At 36.1% G+C, this 23,089-nt stretch overlaps 1 protein-coding gene across 8 annotated transcripts; it reads right to left on the bottom strand.

Moving 5' to 3' along the window:
* Positions 1-15,571: 15,571 nt before the first annotated feature.
* LOC103314240 (uncharacterized) lies at positions 15,572-23,089 on the bottom strand. Of its 8 annotated transcripts, XR_010335127.1 has the most exons (10): positions 19,020-23,083; positions 18,758-18,970; positions 17,546-18,700; positions 16,714-17,498; positions 16,349-16,549; positions 16,227-16,295; positions 16,110-16,171; positions 15,934-16,050; positions 15,798-15,856; positions 15,572-15,749 (listed from the first exon to the last, which is right to left on the bottom strand). XR_010335127.1 is itself a non-coding variant. In XM_064358381.1 (7 exons), the coding sequence occupies exons 2-7, from the start codon at positions 16,931-16,933 to the stop codon at positions 15,677-15,679; spliced, it is 957 nt and encodes a 318-aa protein (XP_064214451.1). In that variant the 5' UTR covers positions 16,934-17,498; positions 17,546-17,983; the 3' UTR covers positions 15,572-15,676. The 8 variants fall into 8 exon arrangements, 1 of the variants encoding a protein (XP_064214451.1); XR_010335128.1 differs by having other exon boundaries at positions 15,572-15,754; positions 16,349-17,498; positions 19,020-23,081; XR_010335126.1 differs by having other exon boundaries at positions 16,349-17,498; positions 18,758-18,946; positions 19,020-23,080.

A 23,089-nucleotide genomic window follows, 5' to 3' on the forward strand; every position in this document is an offset into this window, starting at 1 on the left:
CACCCAGACTCAACAGAACACAACAACACTTAGATCAAGGCTGAAGAGGCATGACGCCTAGAACGGCCTTGGGGAACTGCAACGTCGCAACATGAAGCCGAACACCTGGCCTAACTGTGTGGACATTGTATTGTATTATATCACAGCATAATTGCACTTGTATGTTTCCCAATAAACGTTTTTCACTTCACTTCACTTCTCACACTAGACTTTGGCGTGATGACATCGTTCCTTTTTGACGATCGTCAATGTTTTCGAGCCGACGACAAAACCAATTTTGAAAAAAAGATTTTTCCTATATATTCTGAAATTTATATCAACGAAACGACTATTCTCAGGACCTAGTGACGTCCTTACAGACGCTCGCCGTACCGACGACTTATTCGCGGTTAAAGAGAACATCAAACTGCGACGTCGTCGACAGATACTTACTGGGTAAACGTGAAAAGTTGGTCTTTGGTCTGTCGAAAGTCTAATCTATCCTCTACCGAATGCCAATAAGAATTTTTTTAAATACTTTTGTTTTTGTGCGGAAAAATTCTTTCAAAACAGTCGATGCACGAAACGAAACCAACTACGAAACCGGAACTTTTTGGAAGATGACGGGCCCCAGGAGTCATTAGGGTACATTGAATGCAAACATTAAAAAAAAAATAGTTGTTTATGTTTTCTAAAAGTTTTTTCTATACTTTGGTCTTGATAAAAACAACGAAATCTCAAAAAACATTCGAAGATGCAAACGTTTGATGTAAACTGTTGTATGATAGAAAATGTCACAATAAAAACGTTTATTTTATTAATATTTGTTGTTTTAGTATACTTATAACTTTACCGATGTTTCATTATTGTACAATACTCTATTTTATAAATAAAATGCATTTCTAAATAGAAACAAATTTGATTCGTTTCGTTGCAATGCGTTGTCATCTATACGTTCTAACTATTAGCAACATTCACTGAAAACTATTTTTAAACTTATCAATTTTGTATTTCAATTTCAATTTCAATAGTTAGTTCTATCCACCTACGTAATACAAATTCTGTCACTTTACACAAACACAAAAATGTGTTATAGTGAAGAATATGTAGGTAGTTAGTTACCAATCTATACACGTTAAAATATACTTTGGTTTTATTTGTTTGCATCTTACTGTTTTGTTTTTTTTTACCTAAAGTAAAAACCAAAATTCAACTTGGAACCAAAATTATTATAGAAAAGAACAACAACAACAACAACAACAACAACAGATGACAATGTAGTTTACTTCTTTCGTTTATATGAGATGCTTTTTTTCAAGTGACACTTCACAAATTGTAAATTCTACTAAAACAGATATACCTAATGTCTGTTTGTCTCTTTCTCTCTCTCTCTTGCACTCAGTAATAAATTGGTACTTTTTAATAAATTAATAATACCTAGATAATAGGAAACTCTTTCCTTCGATGTCGACAATGGCGCGCGCGTATAAAATAAAAATAATTATAACTTGGAAGATAATTTAAAAATTATCACTAAAATATTTTTATTTATTTGCCTACGCAATTAGATAGAAATTTGGTAGAAATCTATTTTTACTAATTTGGATGATTTTTGATATATGAACCGAATATTTGATTGCATGTTTCAACAATAACTAAGATTAAATTCTCGAAACGTTTTACGTGGCGTATCATAATCTATTTTGCATTTAGATTAAAAAAAAGTATGTAATGTTTTGGTTAAGCACAAACGTGTTTCTAACTGTTTTTTTTTTGTGATTTGAAGTAAAAAAAGTCATATACAAAATGAAAATTTTAAATATGATAGAAAGACAGATTGATAGATTAAGTAGTTTAAGTTTACTAGATATAGATAGTTTAAGTTTAATCTGGTTTTTTTTAATTCTTAAGCACACAACGTCAAAGAAGTTAATTAAAATGTTGCCAAATGTTTATAAATATTAGATCATTTGTCTGCTGATCTACTTAATTCATAAACCGAGTAAGTATTGTAGACTTTATTGAATCAATAAAAAATTTACAACTTTTGATGAAACAAATATGTTTTTTATAAAAAATATTTATAGTGTTAATTTGAAGATATTTAAAAAAATAATATTTGTTACAAATTTTTATTTTATTAACAAAAATTGAAATAGTCATTACAGAACGCCACCGAGTTACTTTAAAATTGAAGAGGATAATTAATAAATAAGTTTATTAAAAAATCGAGAAATATTTGTTTGAATAAGATAGATTTATACAAATTCATTATTGTTTTAAAAATTAGTAAACATGGTTTTCTTTATCTGTAGATATTATAGCTAATAAAGATGCGTAAATTTTCTAGATCAGGCAACTAACATTTTAAGCATTGTCATAAAATTGTCATTTTTTGACTATTTTTCATTTGGAAGTATATTAAGTATTTAATATAAATACTTTTTTTTTGTTTTAATCAGTTATTATTAATTCTATTACATTTATTTTTTTGTTTTGTTTTTACTTTCCAATATTAAAGCTTCTGTACTAATAATATTAGCTTTGTTTGCGTAGGATATTTAGGACTAATCCTAAATTAGTCCAAGACTCATTTAAAGCGCATGTGCGGTTCTGAACCAGCTATGGATTATCGTTTACCACAAACAATAATATACCGTTGTCAAGTATGCAGTAAATGTTTAAAAATCGGAAAACCGCAAAAAATTATCACACATTTATAAAAGAGAAACATTGGTACAAAAAAGTGTAAAATGTAAAAAACTACTCATTTTCACATTCACAAAAGTTATTTTACAAATAATTTCGATTTAGTAATATATTAAATAAATCTCAATAATAAAATAGACAGTAAAGCACCAAAACACGAGAGTAACAAAGACAAAACCGCTTTCGTCAACTGCGCAAGTCTAGAACTAAAAATCTTTGATCGAATGAACATGAAGATCGTTTGGACTGGTTCTGAACTGATCCGGTATCTAGGTTATATTCTCGACCGTGAACGACGGCCTGTAACTAAAAGTTCAGGTTTTTTTCTCATATGTACTGTGCATGCAATTAATGCCAGAACAAGCTCATCGATCGCTATCGTGAACAAAGCTTTTGATTCCCTATCTGTATACCTATGACTAAACGTAATTATCATAGTAAGATATTATTTTATTTATCTGTTTAAGGTTTGAGTATAATTGTACAAGTACAAGTATAGAGTTAAGAAGATAAAGTCAGGTTAGGTCAGGTCAGATCAGGTCGGGTCGGGTCGGGTCAAGTCGGGTCGGGTCGGGTCGGGTCGGGTCGGGTCGGGTCGGGTCGGGTCGGGTCGGGTCGAGTCGAGTCGAGTCGAGTCGGGTCGGGTCGGGTATTAGAGAGGGGTATTGAAAATGAAGAAATATAAGCAAAAACTTATAAGTGTGCAGAGGAAACTCCTTCGGCCCACATCTTGACTACGCACTCGCGAAGGGTAAGATAGCCACGGGAATGCTGAGATCTCTCGTATGTCGGCGGAGCGCGTTGTCAATTGACAACAAGCTCTTGTTGTACAAATCAGTGATCCGACCTACCATGACTTATGCTTCTGTGGCTTGGGCGTTCGCGCCCTGTAAGACTCGGATGCATAAGTTACAAACTTTCCAAAACAAATTTCTCCGTCAAGCATTCAACGCCCCGTGGTTTGTTCGCAACAACCAATTGCACCGAGAGGCGAAGATGCCGACGATGGAGGAATTCTTCCGTGAGACCGCCGAGCGAGCCTTTTCGAAGGCGGAAGCCCACCCGAACCCCCTGGTGCGAGAGGCCGTTGACTACGACGAAAACGGTCCGTCCAGATGCAAGAGGCCAAGGATGGCTCTCTTGTGATCGAAAAATGCCTTCTCACTCAGATCTTCCGAATCTGGTAAGCATCAAATGTCATTGCCACATTTATCTGTCGCAGCTCTTTTCAGATTCCATCAAATGGATCACTTCGGGGGAATCCCCGGAGGGCCCTCTTCTTTTCTTCTGGCGCCATGCAAACCGGCATGGCTACCCAGCGTGCGTTCAGGTATGAAGGACCAATGGTTCCGATCCCTAAGGTGACGCGAGGGGTTTTAGTGGGTATTGTCGGCTTGCACATTTACCGACCGAGTCCCACATAACCAGACCTAGTCTGGTATGCGTAAAAGCATTTCCCCTCAGATAATAGCAGAGGTCGCTTCTGGCTTCTATCGCCTTTCAAATTAAAGACAGTAGGAAGGTACTTGATAGAACAGGCAACAAGCATAAAGTGATAGAGCAATCTATCACGGCATGGCAAGCCAGATGGGACAACAGTTCCAAAAGAAAATGGACGCATCGCATCGTCTTATCTCGAACATAAGTCGGTAGATGGAAAGGAGAAAACCTGTGAGACAGGTAAATTACTACCTAATACAGTTTTTAATAGGACATAAGGCTTTTCTGTCATATCTACACCGTATGCATCGAGCAGATGATGACCGCTGTGTATACTGCAACGAGGAAGATACAGCCGAACATGTGTTTTTCGAAAACATGTGTTTTATCAACGCGATGCCATTCGATAGAAGTGGGAATTACAAATAAGTAATAAACTTATACATGATAATCTAGTTGAAAAAATGCTCGAGAACAATGAGCATTGGAGAACAGTACAGAAATTTACAGAGGAGATTTATAAAACTAAGAAAATGGGGGAAGAAGGAAGAAATCAATGTTCGAAAAGCTCTGATTCTTCGTAAACGAAAAGACGTAGAAAAATGCCCGCTGAGGGACCTAGATCATCTGCCGTAGGAGGCGGCCAGAAGATGTCTTGGGAACCAGCGTGAACGATCTAAGAACGGAGGCGCTAATTCCTGGAGAAAAAGAATAAGCTTTCACTCCTGACGGTATGGTCAGGTCAGGTCAGGTCAAGTGGCTGAGATGGGTGGCTTAGATTCTATACATTAGATATACCTTTTTCATTGCCTAGTATGGTTGAAAGTGTATTTTGGACATTTAAAAAAACCATACAAATCTTAAGAATGCATCAAGTTCAAGAAAATCTAAGAATGCTTCTCCTGTAGAAATGTCATAAAAAGATATTGGAAGATTAGAAATAATAGTTGTCTGAGATAGTTCAAGCATTAATAATTTTAAAATAGCAAACACATTATATCTTTGATCAAGTTTTGGGTATGGGAAAAAATTGACAAAAACACATTTTCTGAGCACAGAAGCTCGCCGGAAAAACGAAAACTGAACAATGTAAGGAGCTGTTTTAGCGCAATTCTTTAGATTTTATACGACAATTTAAAAAAAGTAAATTTTAGTCTATTTTCCAATTTAAGAAAAAAATACACTGGAAAAAATATAACGAAAATTTTCAAGATATCACAGCTCTAAAAAACTTGGTTTAAAAAGTTACCAGAATTGACCCACATGGATGGGATTCCAAACCCCGATTAACCAAGTGTATGTAATAAAAAGGTAGTTATAGTAAAAAGTAATCAAAAAATTGTTTTGCTAAATTATTGTTTTCTATGTGAGGCCATAAATTAATCATTCCACTCTTGTATATAGTTTTATAAATCGAATTTATAACAAACATTTAGGGTAGATATCTACTATAAAAGATTTGTTTATTATAATAAATTGTTAGTTAATTTCTTTGAGGAAAGTACTATTGATCTATTTATTTTTATAATTATTAATAATAACTATTAGTGTACCTATTAATAGCGCAAAGTTGTACCTTTGTCGATTGAAGCATTTTCTCAAAATCGACAATATAAATTTGCGCTCGCAACACACATACACAAAACTTTTTCTGAATCTCCAAGTATTAACAATATACCATAATATTCAGAACAAAACCATGTAACAATTTATTAAAATTGGCAATTATTTATTTTCTGTTTACTCGTTGTTACTAGTAACTATAGCTAGTTACAAAAATCACTGGACATTTGATTTCAAAAAAAAAAAATAATAATAATAATAAAAAATAAACAAAATGGGAGAACAAGCGTTTTTTTCAGTTATGTCGCTTTAAAGCGACAAAGTGACAGTTTTGGAGAAACGTCAACCTTACGTTGCTAATATAGACATTATAATATGTAATAATTATAAATGACAGCACAACAACTTATACTTATTTTAAGAAATCCGCGTCTTAATTATGCACCCAAATATAATACTAAATATTAAACTAAAAAGGATGTACAAACGAGAGAATGTTATAAATATTTTTTAAATTTCTAATTTAAGAGTTCGTCGCTGCTCCTTTCAGATTCCATCAAATGGATAACTTCGGGGGAAAACCCGGAGCGCCGTCTTCTTTTTTTTCTAAGGCAACACGGCATGGCATGGCTGCCCAGGGTGCGTTCAGGAATGAAGAACCAATGGTTCCGATTCCTCAGGTGAAATTGAATTCGTATCAGAATATGTAGTATTGTTTGTAATGTAATAACTAAAAAAAATGAAATTAAGACATATAGAAGAAACACTAAAGAGAGTTAAGAATTTGATTAATCCGAGATGTTACTTTCCTGCTATTTCTTGATTTCTTTTGCGTCGCACTTTTACCGATGTAATTTGTTTTTGCTGTTTCATTTTAAATTTAATTTAAAAAGAGCTTCGATTGATAAAAAAAAATCTAGATTTGAGTGGTCGGTCATTAGATTTATTTTTTACTTAATGAAACAAATTTTATTTACTTTTAAATGTTAATTGTGGTTCTGAAAAGAACCGATTTCATTTTTTTCTTCTTTTTAAACGATGAAAGAAAAAACTTCTCTATTTTGAACTTGTGTATTTGGTGACGGCTTTGGTACCTTCAGAGACTGCGTGCTTTGCCAATTCACCAGGCAACAAGAGACGAACCGCTGTTTGAATTTCCCGGCTCGTAATCGTCGAACGCTTGTTGTAATGCGCAAGACGAGAAGCTTCAGCGGCGATCCGTTCAAAGATATCATTAACGAAACTGTTCATGATGCTCATCGCCTTGCTCGAAATACCGGTATCGGGGTGTACTTGCTTCAATACCTTATAAATATAGATTGCATAGCTTTCCTTCCTCCTGCGCTTCTTTTTCTTGTCGCTCTTCGAAATATTCTTTTGAGCTTTTCCAGCCTTTTTCGCTGCTTTACCGCTTGTCTTTGGTGGCATATTTTTTAATATTTCTAATCTTAATAAAGAAAAAAAAAACACGACACAAACGAACTGTAATACGCACAACGAACACAAAATATACCTGTCAACTTGAAAGTTCAAGCTAAAATCATGGTGCACTTCTTTTTTTTTTTTTTTTTTGGAGGGGAAATGCCTTTACGCATACCAGACTAGGTCTGGTTATGTGGGACTCGGTCGGTAAGTGTGCAAGCCGACAATACCCACTAAAACCCCTCGCGTCACCTTAGGGATCGGAACCATTGGTCCTTCATCCCTGAACGCACGCTGGGCAGCCATGCCGGTTTGCATGGCGCCAGAAGAAGAGAAGAGGGCGCTCCGGGGATTCCCCCGAAGTGATCCATTTGATGGAATCTGAAAAGAGCAGATTCGGAAGATCTGGGTGAGAAGGCATCTTCGATCACAAGAGAGCCATCCTTGGCCTCTTGCATCTGGATGGACCGTTTTCGTCGTAGTCAACGGCCTCTCGGACCAGGGGGTTCGGGTGGGCTTCCGCCTTCGAAAAGGCTCGCTCGGCTGTCTCACGGAAGAATTCCTCCATCGTCGGCATCTTCGCCTCTCGGTGCAATTGGTTGTTGCGAACAAACCACGGGGCGTTGAATGCTTGACGGAGAAATTTGTTTTGGAAAGTTTGTAACTTATGCATCCGAGTCTTACAGGGCGCGAATGCCCAAGCCACAGAAGCATAAGTCATGGTAGGTCGGATCACTGATTTGTACAACAAGAGCTTGTTGTCAATTGACAACGCGCTCCGCCGACATACGAGAGATCTCAGCATTCCCGTGGCCATCTTGCCCTTCGCGAGTGCGTAGTCAAGATGTGGGCCGAAGGAGAGTTTTTTGTCCAGAATGACCCCGAGATATTTGACCTGGTCAGACCAGGGAATATCCGCGTTGAACATTCGAACAAACCCATCAGGGCTGACTCTACGTCGTGCCAACAAAAGCGCTCGGCTTTTGTCGGGGTTGACGTTTATGAGCCACCTGCGACACCAGTTTTCGATGCATTCCACAGACTCCTGCAAGTAGCGGGTAGCCATGTAGGGTTGCTTCGATCTGGTGAGAATCGCTGTGTCATCTGCGTATATTGCCAGTGTCGTACGGTCAGTTTTTGGGATGTCGTGGGTGAAAATGGAGTAAAGGAGAGGTGAAAGAACGGAGCCCTGAGGGACTCCGGCTTCCAGGTCCTGGGGATCTGAAACAGAGTTATTGATTCTCACCTGGAAACGGCGTCCAACGAGAAACGATCTGATCATTTGAACCATTGCGAGCGGAATGCCAGTCTGATGGAGCTTATGAATAAGCCCATCATGCCAAACCGCATCGAATGCTTTAGCCACGTCGAGAAACACTGCACCAGTAACTTGCTTGCGCTCGATACTGATGGAAGCGTGCTCTACGACTCGTAGTAGCTGATCAGTTGTTGAATGATTCGACCGAAAGCCGAATTGTTCATCGGGGACGATGTGCCGCTCCTGGGTGAGCTGGAGGAGGCGGGTGCGGATGAGACGTTCTGCGACCTTTCCCACGGCCGACAGCAAGCTGATTGGCCTGTGGTTCTGGGGAAACTTTGGGTCCTTCCCCGGTTTCGGGATGAAAATGACCGTTGCCATTTTCCAACGCTGTGGAAAATATCTGAAACTGAACATTGCATTTAAAATACCTGTCAGTTCGACGATGACTTTCAGCGGGAGGTTCTTGAGAGCCCTGTTGCTGATTTCGTCTGGTCCGGATGCCTTCCGTTTCTTCAGTTTCCGAATCACTCCGGAAACTTCTTCGGGGGTTGTCGGGGTCAGGGGTTCATCTGGGTCTTCGGTGGCGATGGATTCCACGTGATCCTCGATCTCTTCGACGTGGTCCAGGTCCGCATTCGTGAGGTTGAGTGAGCATTGTCTGCTCATGCTCAACGCGAACGCTTCTGCTTTCTCCTCGTCGGTGAAGACGATCCCGTTCTCACTGTGGATTGGTGGAAGCGGTTTTCGGTCAGATCTCAGCACCCTCGACATTCTCCAGACGGAGTTGTCCTCGGTGGTGAGAGATTGAAGCTTGGCCTCCCATCTCTCGTTTCTGAAATCAGAAAGTGCTTTTCTCACCTCCCATCTCAGCCGGTTGGCTTCTGCACGGTCCACCGGAAAACCGGTACGTTGTGCAATCCGTCTGGCTCGCCTTTTTGCCCTGATGAGGTCCCTGATTTCCCATGAAATCTCCAGTCTTGGGGCCGGAGTTCTCCGTTCCCTGGTGGCGGAGGCGATGGCGTCCCGGATCTTCGTCTCGAAGGTTTGGACCGCCTCGTCGATTTCTTCTTTGGATCTGATCGGTGGGATTGTTCCGAAGTTGTTCACCAGGTGCTTGGTGAACTTCCTCCAATCCACTGAGGTATAACGACATACAATCGGATCGTTTGCCTCGTTCCCGATTTGCATCAGGACGGGGTTATGATCCGAAGAGAGGTCGTTTATTGCCGTCAGCCGAACCTGGTGCACGACGTTTTTGACGATTGCTACGTCAAGGATGTCTGCAGCACCGTCCGAGTTTCGGTAGAACGTGGGTTCTACCGGAGCCATGACGGAGATGTCCAGGTTTTGATCCGTGAAGCCGTTGAGGATGTTTCCGTTTCTGTTCGAACGGCGGCTTCCCCAGTTGATGTGCTTGGCGTTAAAATCACCAGCAGCGATCGTTGGTGTGTTGCCGTCGAAAAGTGTCTGCAGGTCCTCTTCGAGAATTGGAATTTGTGGTCGGTTGTAGCATGCAAACAGGCGCAGGGGCCCATTTGCAGTGGCTACGTTGATGCCCACGGCTTCCATGTTGCGAAGATCGGGTGTTGCTAGAACAGAATGTTTTATTCTGTTACTTACAAAAATTGCCGTTCCTCCTCCTGGGCCGATCCCTCTGTCCGCCCTGTGGAGAGTGAAACCCCGAATTTTTGGGTCCGTCGTTTGAGGTTGCAACTTTGTTTCGCACACAAGTACGATGTCAAGTTGCAGCCTGTCGACGAATTCTTCGAGTTCGTCCCGGGCCGCTCGAAGACCATTGGCGTTCCAGAACGCCACCTGAAAAGAATTTTGGATCAGTTGATTTGCACCCATCAACGATTCAAAAGAAGAGCGACGAAAGCTGAGAGCTTTTCAGCCAACTCTTCCGGGCTCTTTGCCATTGCCACGGCCGTGGCAATCTGGTTCCTCTGCAAACCAAAGGTCACCGTTTGACGCTGTTGAGCGGTCTTTTTGGCGCCTCCTTTGCCTTTGGTGGCGGTGGGGTTTGCCTTGGGAGCGACGACCTTGGGGGCGGCCGTTGGCTTGGGAGCGGCGGCCTTTTTGGGGGCTGCTGCCTTGGGGGTGGCGGCCTTGGCGGGGGCGGCCTTGGCGGGGGCGGTTGTCCTGGGGGTGGCGGTTTTCTGCAGCTTGGGGAACTGCGGACAGCCTCTGTAATTGGCCGTGTGGGGGCCATTACAATTGGCACACTTGGGAGGCTCCTTGCTCTCCTTCGTGCACACTTTTGTGTCATGTGCTTCCCCGCACTTGACACATCGGTGTTCTGCCGTGCAGTTCCTCTGTGCGTGGAAAAATCGCTGGCACCGATGGCACTGTGCTGCTTTGCCTGATTTCCTCGGTTTTTCAACCTTGACCATCAGGCTGCAGACGGTCTTGATTTGCCAGACATCCTTTGTCTGGCTGAGTGGTGCCTCGACGAGCACCAACGGGAGTTGCCTCTTTCCGGCGTGCATCCGGTGGACGCAGACAGGATTGAAGCCCTGGAGCTTCAAGTCCTGGAGCACTGCCTCCATGGATACCTGGACTGGAATCCCGCGCAGGACGACCCTGGTGTTCTTCTCCTCAGGGAGGGTGAAAGTATGGTACGGGATTTTCTCCTCGTCCATGAATTTCGTGAATGATCTGAAATCAGCTACGGTAGTTGGCTGAATTCGGATCTGATCACTCACGCTCCTCGCCTTTGTGAAACCGTACTTCCGTTCATTGGCCACGGACGAAACGCGTTGCCATTTTCCTGCGTCTCTCAAGAAAATCGGCGGAATTCGTGGGGCCTTTGAAATGGGGGCTGTCGGGGTGGAGCCCTGGGGGGCTGTCGGGGGAGAGACCCGGGGGGCTGCCGGGATTCCCCGGATTTCAGCGAATGTGCTGAAAACCCGGTGAAGGTCGAGGTGGAACCGGCTTCGGAGGCTTTGTCTGAAAAGACTGCCTCCTCGAGACGCTGGAGTCTCTCGCTGAGGGGTGCCAGAAGAGTCTTCATGGCACCCATGATGGCTTCGAGTGTCAATGGGGGACTTGAACCCGCCATTTTTTCACTCTTTACTTACTTGTAAACTTTAGATATTTGTAGAAGGAACTTTCCCTCCTTCTAACGTGTTGAAAAACACGTTTCGAAGTCGGAGAAAGTTCGTGTGAAACGTTTTATTTGCCAATCAGCGCGTTGAAAAAACACGCTTTTTGAACAAAAGTCGGCTTAAAAAAGCCGATTTTGAATTTCGGCTTGAAAAAGCCGTGAATGAATTTGTTCCGGCTTGAAAAAGCCGAATTTTGAACTTGTTAGTTCAGACGAAGCTAAAATTTAACCATAAGGTTAAATCGAGCCCGACCGTAAACTAAACAAGGGGGCGGGCATTGACTTAACGCCGAGACGTTAAATTGTACCTGACTGAAGACTGAACGTGGCTCTTCGAAAGTCGATTGGAGAAAATCGGAAACAGGACTGCTCTCGACGGCTACTCGGACACGACTGGCCTGTCATGGTGCACTACTTGTTAAAAATGTTTTATATACGAATTTACTCCGAATCAAGACCCCACCTTTTAGTATAATCATCCAGTCAGAAATACGACTTCTCTATAAGTAACCGTATAAATACGAAGCCAGAAACGCAACTTTAGTCATTCGCAGTCGCAGTAGTAGCATACAAGTTATACGCGCAGCATATTCTTATAGTTTATTTTGACTTTTCCATAAACTACGAAAACCACCATCATATCAACATGTCTGGACGTGGAAAAGGAGGAAAGGTAAAAGGAAAAGCCAAGTCTCGTTCGAGCAGGGCCGGTCTTCAGTTTCCTGTTGGAAGAATACATCGTTTACTTCGTAAAGGTAATTACGCCGAACGAGTCGGTGCCGGTGCTCCAGTTTATTTGGCGGCTGTGATGGAATATCTTGCCGCTGAAGTTCTTGAATTGGCTGGAAATGCTGCTCGTGACAACAAAAAAACTCGTATTATTCCACGTCATCTTCAATTGGCCATCAGAAATGACGAAGAATTAAACAAGCTCCTTTCCGGTGTGACAATCGCTCAAGGTGGTGTTTTACCCAACATCCAGGCGGTCCTTTTGCCGAAAAAAACCGAAAAGAAACCATAAACAGCTAACTGTTGTCTCTCTAGTTGCTGTGAGAAGCAGCAAGCTACAAAAAAATAATAATATCGGCCCTTCTCAGGGCCATCATTTTTTTAACAAATAAAAAAAAGAATCACAAACTTTTTTTAAAGAGTAAATAAACATACCTACTTAAAGTTACATAAAACTTGGCAAAAATTTATTGCACGATTTAAAAAAAAAGAGCACTCAAGATGTTTTATTTTCTTAATAGTTTAAAAGCAGGTAAATTTTTATTGCCTCTCCTAGACGGCGAGCTACACGCCGCGCCGGTGGGGGGCTAGCTAATCCATGTATATCGGTTAGGCTTTGATGTTTTCTTTCTTTAGTGGTAATTATTATTTATCTCTGAAAAGTCAAAATTCATCCCTTTAAGGAAAAGCATACGATTGATTAAACAACAAAGTCATAAAAACCACACAACTTTATTTGTTACATTTCCTAGAAATATAAAAACAGTTTGGAAATCAAACATTTATTATACTGGTGGTTTAACTGAGAGCCTTGTGATACGTACTTTTTTCATTTGTTTAGAAATATTTTTGTGGTTCTGAAAAGAACCGTTTTTTTTTCGTCGAAAATTAAAATGCGATGAATAGTAGAGAGTAGATTGATGTAACTAACGATGAGGAAGAAACATAAAAACCAAACAATGCTGGTATACCGGCGTCGCCTCGTAGTCTCATAGATAAAACATAGGTTATAAAAAAAACTTAACCGCCAAAACCGTAAAGTGTACGCCCTTGACGCTTCAAAGCGTAAACGACATCCATGGCGGTGACGGTTTTACGTTTTGCGTGTTCGGTGTAGGTGACGGCATCACGAATGACGTTTTCGAGGAATACCTTCAGGACACCTCTGGTTTCTTCGTAAATGAGACCGGAGATACGTTTCACTCCTCCACGACGTGCCAATCTTCTGATCGCGGGCTTCGTGATGCCCTGGATGTTATCACGTAAAACTTTACGATGACGTTTTGCTCCACCTTTTCCCAATCCCTTTCCACCTTTGCCACGACCGGTCATTTTGAATGATTATTGATTCAAATTAAGCTTTGTTTCACAAAAGAAAACGACACAGATTTGACTGCTTCGTCGAAAACAACTACCTGCTCGCCAGATTAGTCAACTCATTTTATAGTTTAGTTTCGCTCCGCCTCTTAAGTTACTTTTTTGACCAATCAGATAACGCATAGTGTCACCCTAGTTAATAAAATACGGCGAAAAATTTTGTTGCAGGGTCATATGAACCGTCGCCGTTGTTAGTGACGTACGTAGGTGTTTATGTGTGTGTATGTGTAGTTGAGGGATAAAGAAGTAGTCAAAAAAATGGCCCGTACCAAACAAACTGCTCGTAAATCGACCGGTGGAAAAGCTCCACGAAAACAGCTTGCCACTAAGGCAGCAAGAAAAAGCGCACCCGCCACTGGAGGAGTGAAAAAACCTCATCGCTACAGGCCCGGTACAGTGGCACTGCGTGAAATTCGTCGTTATCAGAAAAGCACCGAACTGTTGATTCGTAAATTGCCCTTCCAACGCTTGGTCAGGGAAATAGCCCAGGATTTCAAGACCGATCTTCGTTTCCAAAGTTCTGCCGTTATGGCACTCCAAGAAGCGAGTGAAGCGTATCTTGTCGGACTTTTTGAAGATACAAATTTATGTGCCATCCATGCAAAACGCGTCACCATCATGCCTAAAGACATCCAACTGGCAAGACGTATTCGAGGAGAACGAGCTTAAAATGAAAAAATAAACAAAAAAAAAAACGGTTCTTTTCAGAACCACAAAATTGTTTACAAATGAAAATGTTTCGCAATATTGACAGTAATTAAAGTAATAGTACGCGGATCATAATGAATTTTAAACTCTGTCAAACAATAAAAACAATGATGCTTTTATTTATGATTGTTCGCTCTGGTTAAGGGTAGGTAAACAAATCGTTTTAATTGATCGGTACTTCAAGAACGGCGGCGGCATCAAAAGAATTTAATTTATTTAAGTAGGTACCATAAAAATGAGTAAAGTTAAATATCGAATAAAGTCATAAAAGTGGTTAGGTAGGTGAGGAGGGATAATGCGTTTTTAGCGCCGACACCCTACAGACATTATCGTTTGTTTGTTTGTATAAATTAATAATTATATTTCGATTTAGGTATATGCAGAAGTAGGATATAAGCGCCGATGTCGTCACAAATTCGGTTTAAATTCTCACGTTAGATGGCGCCACGGTACGGTCTGCAAGCTTTTCGCTAGATGGCGCTGCCGTCAGTCAGCGCCGCCGCCGCCGCCTTCAATCAAAGATGGCGCTGCTGGCCTCCATTTTAATTATTTTTTTTTTATTTTTTAAACTTCCCGCCAATATCAGATGATGATGGCCGACCGACGCAACACACCACACACCCCCGCGCGTTTGCGAATTTTGGGGTTGTGAAATTTTTGGTTTTTGGGGTTGTGAAATTTTGAATATATGATTTTTGAAATGTGCAATTTTGAATACATGAAGTATACAAAACATGCTGTATTGAGTTAAGCAAAATATCAGAAAATCACGCTTGTCACTAATAACTAATAAAGGAAAGTCATTATTTTATCGATAAGGAAATCGAGCAAAACATGCTGTATTGAGTTAAGCAAAATATCAGAAAATCACGCTTGTCACTAATAACTAATAAAGGAAAGTCATTATTTTATCGATAAGGAAATCGATGTTTAAATCCTGATTAGGATTATTATTTTTTTTGTTTTCAGAAAAAAAAAACAATAATATGTAACACATTATGTATTTATAAAATAATATTTTACATTAATATGAGTATTTTAAAAATAATATATTAAAACAAAATAACATACAATATATCATATATTTACATACGGTACAAACGAGGTAGGTAGGTATAGGTAGGGTAGGTATAGGTAGGTTTTTTTATTTTTTTTTATTTTTTTTTATTTTTTTTTTTTTGTCAAGCCGAAGGTTTTTTTGCGGGGGGTTGAGAGAGGTGATCTGGTCTGTGTCTAGGATTTTCCCCTAACAACCCCCCAATAACCTTCGGCTTGACTTTTTGTTTTTAGACTGGCTAATAATAATAAAGTTAAAAAAAGATTATGACGACGTCTAACAACAGTGGTGTGGATTTTTGGACTTCTGGAGATCGTCCTCTGTCCTAAAGCCTGAATCCTGTTGATGATGTGAAGCGCAGTGGTCCTCCCCTATTGGCGATGATTCCATCTGTTGAACTGAACTTAAAAAGAAAAAAAACTAAACATATAAAATGAAAAACTTACTTATCCTAAAAAAATCAGCGGTCTTTTTGTTGTTGTCCTTCTCACATCTATCGGTTGATCTGAGAATGAAAAGAAAAAATTATATTTGGAATTATTAAATAAATATACTTATTTTATATGTAAAATGGAAACTTACTTTTCCTGAAAAAAATTAGAGGTTTCCTTTGCTGGTGTCATAAGTCCTAATGGTAGGCTTGTAGATGATGATGATGATGATGTTAATGATACGCAATTCATCAGTCCGTCAGTAGATCTAGAAGAAAAAATAAAATCAAAAGTTTCTTATTGTACACATACAAGATAAAAACTTACGTATCCTGAAAAGAAGTTGATTTATTTTTTTCAAAGTGGCTTTTTAATCTTCGGAACATAGCCTAAAACAATTGCTATTATTATTATTTATAAATGGATATTTAAAATTGATTATACATCTTTGTCTTCTACAGTAGCGTTTTCTTTCAAATTTATATATATTTTTGGATTTGAATTACTCGATTTCTAAAATAAAATATTAAGTAACAAATTAATAAAACGAATAAAGTTTTCCTTACCTGTATAGCAAGCAGTTTTTCTGATATATTTTCTTTTAATCGTAGTTCATATTTTAGAGCCCGTTCTACCGTTTTTGCTTTTTGAAATGATAAATCTTTACTGGATAATACCATTTCAACTAATTGTATTTTTAACCCTCCGTTGATTTCGATTGGAAAATATGCGATTTTACATATATTTATATCAAATTCACTAATTATCTGCAGAGCATTTATTATGATATTATCCCAAGGTCGCTTTACGTATATAAAATTAAATAAGATATTTAGATTCGACGTCTCCATTTCGAAATATGTGATAATATTTGAATTGTTTATGTTATAGTATTTTGTGAGATCAGTGATCTCTTCTTTACGTGGATTACCTTCTATATAAATATCCACGTCTGTATACGCTGTTGTGTAGCCTTTTATGAATGCTGCGTATCCTCCACTCAAAAAAGATTTCCGTCCATTTGAATTTAAATTTGCTAACGTCTTCCATACTTTTTGGAGAATTATTTTTTCTTTAAGGTCGTATACACTGCTTAAGAATTCTTCAAGTTCTAGTGTAGTTAATCGAAATTCAATATTTGGTAACGACATTATAACGACATTATATATATATATTTTTTTTAAGACAGTTTTTCGACTACACTACGTTTGACTAGACACTACTCGAAATACCATGTACATGAACGTCTTTATATAAAGTTGGGTTGAACAACAGGATGAGACATGAAAACCACAATTTCCGTTGATAAATAAATTTTAATTAGGGGCAAGATAGTAATTGATAAGATAAAAATTACAAATCACAGTAACAAAGACTAATCACAATAACAAAGTTATAGACAAGACAGTAATTGATAAGATAAAAAACCACAAACCACAATAAATATCACACGTGTAACCCTATGACTAACAGAAATAGAATGTTTCTAACCACAATTTCCGTTGATAAATAAATTTTAATTAGGAGCAAGATAGTAATTGATAAGATAAAAAACCACAAATCACAATAATATTACACGTGTAACCTTGTGACTAACAAGAAGGGAATGTTCATTAATAATTTATTATTTCATTATTACATGTTGTTATAATTGTATTTTACTAATTGTATATTTTTATTTAATTCTTGTAGAATAAGGTACCTATAAGCCTAAAACTAAAAAAATATACATAAATATTGAAATTATTTTTCGTAATACTTACAGACATGTTTAATATACTTCTCTACAATGCCCATGCTTGTCAGCTTGGTAACCTGGAAGACATTTGTTTTTATTGTGGGGTAAAGGTTCTATTTTAACATCATCTATTTCAGTATTCTCATAAGAATCAATTTTTTCGTTGGTTTGTTTTTTATTTGTATTTTTCATTTTTTTGCTGTTAGTTATAGTTTTTGGTATGGTCGTTCTTTTTTTATCTAATGTATTATATTCTTTTTCCAATTTTTTAATTCGATTCGTTAGTTCATTAGTATTATTCATTAACATTTTCCATTTGATATCAATTTTATTATTCATATGAGTGTCAAGTATAGTTGTAATTTTATTGTTCATTCTTTTATCTAGCACATTGGTAATTGAATTAATAATATTGTTAATATTTTTAAGTTTACTATCTAAGATTCCTATTTTACTGTTCATCTCTTTATCATATTGTTTAAACTTCTCAAATACTTTATGTAAATCAAATAAAATTTGTTCCATTTTATTAAAATGATTTTCAATTATTTCCTTATTGATTATTAAGTTGGTTTTCTCTTTTTTAAATAGATTATCTATTATATTTATTTTTTTAGTTATATCGAAAATATGTTTTTCTATATTGTTTATTGATTTATTTAATTTATCATCAATTTCAATAGGTATTATATTATTAATTATGTTCTCAAACTTATCATTTAGGATTTTACGAGTATATTGTTCCATTTTATTAAAATGATTTTCAATTATTTCCTTATTGATTGTTAAGTTGGTTTTCTCTTTTTCAAAGAGATTATTTATTTTGTTTATTTTTTTAGTTAAATCGAAAATATGTTTTTCTATTTTGTTTATTGATTTATTTAATTTATCATCAATTTCAGTGGGTATTATATTATTAATTATGTTCTCAAATTTATCATTTAGGATATTACGAGTATATCCTGATGATATTGAGTTACGTCCGAACAAGTCGATAACCATTATAAAACTGATTAAAACAAGATAAATTTTAATGTTATATATAAGTTTGGAAGGAATAATAATAAAAATACAAAATAAGGATTAGATATTTTATTTTTTGTAATTAATATACACGCTTGATTTTGAAAGTTATAAAATTTATAAAAAAACATTATCCAATTGATATACAACACCAATGCTGAAAATCAAAAAATGAATATAATTTTAATATTAAATACTAAAAATATTGTTTTACCTGAAATACATATTAATAAAGAAGAAATTAAAATGGAAGTGTCAGTTTTGTTAGTCCTTAGGAATGTAAAGAATAAACTTAGACCGTAGTGAAGTATCGATACTGCTAATCCCATTAAAGCTCCATAATACCCAGCCATTGTAATATATGTTTTTTTGGAAAAACACATTATCATTATTATTAAAAATCCTATTGCATTAAAAGCGTAAGTAACTGAAAAAATCAGAATTGAAATCTAAAAATTAAATTTATTATCACTTACAAAAAAACGATAAAAGAAGTGAAAAGTCATCGCCTTTTTTAATTACTCGTACGTCCCAAGAAATATCTTTATTAATTTCCTCCTCTTCATTATTTTGGTTTTTTTTGTTCTTTTCATTCTTTTCGTTTTTTTTGTTCTTTTCTTTAACGTTGAAACCTGTATTTAATTTTGTCATCGTGTTTTGTGTTAAAAACCCCAAGATGTTCTGATACATGGAAACAGTTGTTTTTTTTTATATAATATTTCTTATCTGCAGTTGGTTCTAAATTTATACTCGAAAGATAATGACTCATACTTATTGAATTTTCATTTAAAATTACTATAATTAAATTAAATTAAACTAAACTAAATTAAACTAAATTAAACTAAATTTAACGAATCTAATCTAAATTAAGATTATGGAAACATGGTAATTGCTTCTGATATTGCATTATAACTTCCGACTCGATCTTGAATAATTATATAGTAGGCTTTTGTATGAATTGGAAAATTTTCTGAACTTTCAATTTCGATTGTGGCATCCATTTCGGAAGAGAAAGCATTTTCGTGTACATTAGTCGTACAGTCAATTATAAATAAAGGTGAATTTTTATATTCATTATAATTTAAAAATGGTTGATGGCGATTTTTTTGATAATAGGTTTTATAAAACTCAGTATAAGCATCATAAGCTTCTTCATAATAATTTTTTGTAAAATCAAGTCTCCACTTATCGTAAGGAATATATCTGCTGTTAATTTTTAATCTTATATTTTGTAAGTTAATATGATCAAAATGAGTGCTATTTTTTCGTGAATTAAAATCTCGTTCAGTTTGAAAAAATACAATAATCCAATTAGGACGTTCAACACGTTGAATGGTTTGAATTTTCCATGAAGTTGTTTTAGCGTCTGGTAAATCCTTAGACTGTATTTCCCATTTTTGAAAAGCTAATGGAATTGCACGATTTTTTTTTATTGAATCAAGTAACTGAAGTTGAATTTTAGCAGCAGGATAAACATGTAAAGCTACTAAATTCATATCTGTTATAGTAATTCGAGCTTTTCTTACTCCTGTACTCACATAACAATTATCATCTGTTCTAGATCTTACTAAACTTATTTTATGAGTGCCACACATAATACGTTCATAAGTAAATGGTAAATTTAACATTTGAGATAATTTTAATTTAAGAGAAAACTTTTTAGTTCTCGGATCAAATGTATAAAGTTGATCATTTAAATTTTTTGTCCATCCTAGAGACTGATATTCCTCAAATTCATTTTTCATAAAACAAAGATATGTTTTAACTGTTGAAACCAAACCAACTTGGTCTACACTATCTATTTCAGTATTATTAAGGTAATATGAAATAGAATCAAATAAAAATGGACCGATATTATTGGTTAAAGTAACTTGACCAAATGCTTCTTCAGTTGTGTTTGCAGGAAGTGGATCCCATTCTAAGGTACAATTGATTTTAATATATGATTTTTTCCATAATATCCATACGTTTTCTTGATTAATAATAAAATTTATGCGATCATTATTTCTAAATAGTTGATTTTGAGGATTATATGTGTGTTCTTCTGTCCTTTCAATACTTTCGTCTTGTGTAGGTTTTCGAAAGATTTGGAGTACGTTTGATATTAACGACATTGTAACCTAATGATTTTAAAATCTTGATACTTTTTGAGGTTAATTTTGTTTTCGATTTTAAGGTTAGTTTTTTTGTAGATTTTAAGTTTTTTGAAGAACCACTTGTTATAGCTAATGAACGGCTAGATGGTTCATTTGGTACTGATAAGAAACTGGTGGAACTCTCATCTTTATAGATTAATCTCATATTCAATATTATTTTCTTTCAATTTTTAATGCTAATTGAATATTGATTGTTTGCCCGTTAAAATCAATTAATTCACTGTTTTGATCAACAAGTTTTAGGGTAATATTTTCTATGACTTGTTGTCTATCTATAGGTAAATAAATATGATTTTGGGGACTTATTACAATTTGTTCAGCTGGACTTACAGTAATTGGACTTTGATATAAACTATGATATAAATTTCCGTTTAAATATGAGCCTTCTATTATATTACAGTCTACCCTTATTGAATTTGCCTTGATAATATTTACAGGTAAATCGCTTTCATGTAATTGATTTGCTTGTAATATTTTATTGGAAAAGCCTAGGATTTTAGAAATTGAATCAGCTGGCGTAAAGTCTATTTCGTATATGCTTTTTATTTCACACTTTAATGTATTTATATTTGGTTTTAATGAAAAAAATGTATTTCTTTCTTTCTCACTTACTTCACTTCCAACTAAATTATCTTGAATGTATTTTTCGATATCTGAAATTTCAAATGTTCCTTTAGGAAGACGAATTACGTTTTGTGTTCTAACAATTTGATTATTTGAAGGATTTTTGGTTATTGTGTTATAATATAACTTATCAGTACCATCTTCAATATTTGGTATGTGATTATAAGTATCTAATCCAATTAGTGCTAGAGAATATATATAATTATTATCAATATAAATTGGTGGTGACAGATTAACACTCAAAACACTTTTCGTATCAGTAAATAAAAGAAGAACAAACATGACAACTGTTAGAATGAAACTGATTTAATTTAATTATGTTTCATATTATATAGAAATTTTAAACACAAATGTCCACAATTATAGGTTAGATTTTGAAATTTATCATGGTTATAATAAATTTTACAGTTTTTAAAATAATTAATTAGGGATTTTGGTGGCTTAAAGTTGCCAAAACTATCAAAATAATGCACAATTTTTTTATTTTTTTTATAAGCTACCCAATGTGTGCCTTCTCCTTTATTATCATCAAGATTTACTATTCCACTTTCATAATTAAAACAATGTTGTGGTAATTTATCTTTCATAAATACACCTCGAAAATCTGTAAGTTTTAAGATTTTAGCATATTTTAGTAAATTTTGATTAGTTAATGCTTTCTTGGGTAGCTTTATTGGGAGTTTTTTGAAAATTTTTTTAAAAATAAGCCATATCCTTTTCGCAAACGTTTTAAATATAGACCGCTTCCTTTTTTTCCAATAGCTATTGCTTCCATAGTTTTATTATGCCGTTGTGCTTCTTCTAATTTTTTCTGTGCACTTTTTGCATTATTTACTGCACGAGCCACTGTAGCAGCACCAGCACCTAAACTTCCTAGTGCACTAAGTCCACCAAAAATTAAAGGTAAAAGTGGTATAAGTCCTCCTTTTTTAATAGGGATAATTCTAGGGACTTTAATATTTTTTTTCCCTCCTGCTGCTTTAACTGCTGCTCGTGCGTGTTTTAGAATAGTACTTATTTTATGATTTTCTGTTAAACCACTTTTTCTTAGACTATTAATAATACCAGCTTGAAATCCAATTCGTTTTTTTGTATTACATCTTTTTCTTAAATTCATTTTTGTCTTTCCATTATGTTGTTGTTGTTGTTGTTGTTGTTGTTGTTGTTGTTGTTGTTGTTGTTGTTGACGTGTTTTTTTCATTCCTCTTCCACATTTACGAGTTCTTTTTATTCCTCTTTGACATTTACGAGTTTTTTTCTTCTTAATTGTTTTCTTCTTTGTTGTTCTTTTAATACCCATTCCGAGTTTTCTTTTTAGTTTCATAATATTTGTTACCAACCACGCACTTGCTTTTTCACCAAATTTAGCGTCTTTTGATATTACACGTGACCAGGCTTTGTTTTCCAAAATTTGATCAGCTTTATGTCTATCTTTCAAATTATTTGATTTAGAGTATTCTATATCGTGAACTTTACAATACTGATCAAGTTTATTTATTCCTGGATCTTGTCGATTAAGTCTTTTTGCTAACTTTGTACCAGGACCACAGTATTGATACCCCGGAAGATGCAATTCGATCGGTAACTTGTTTATGCTGCTATTAAGTAAACCTTCACCTCTCGCCATTAAGCACTAACTGACTAAATTAGTAAAACAAACATCAATTTATAGTGTTGCAGATAAAAAATTTGTTTAGTATCAGTTCATAGTCCATTGTAACAAGAATACTAATTATGCGTGTCATTAAACAAAAATTTTCCTTACC

Source organism: Tribolium castaneum, chromosome 8 (genome assembly GCF_031307605.1).
Source record: "Tribolium castaneum strain GA2 chromosome 8, icTriCast1.1, whole genome shotgun sequence".
Classification (NCBI taxonomy): Eukaryota; Metazoa; Arthropoda; class Insecta; order Coleoptera; family Tenebrionidae; genus Tribolium; species Tribolium castaneum.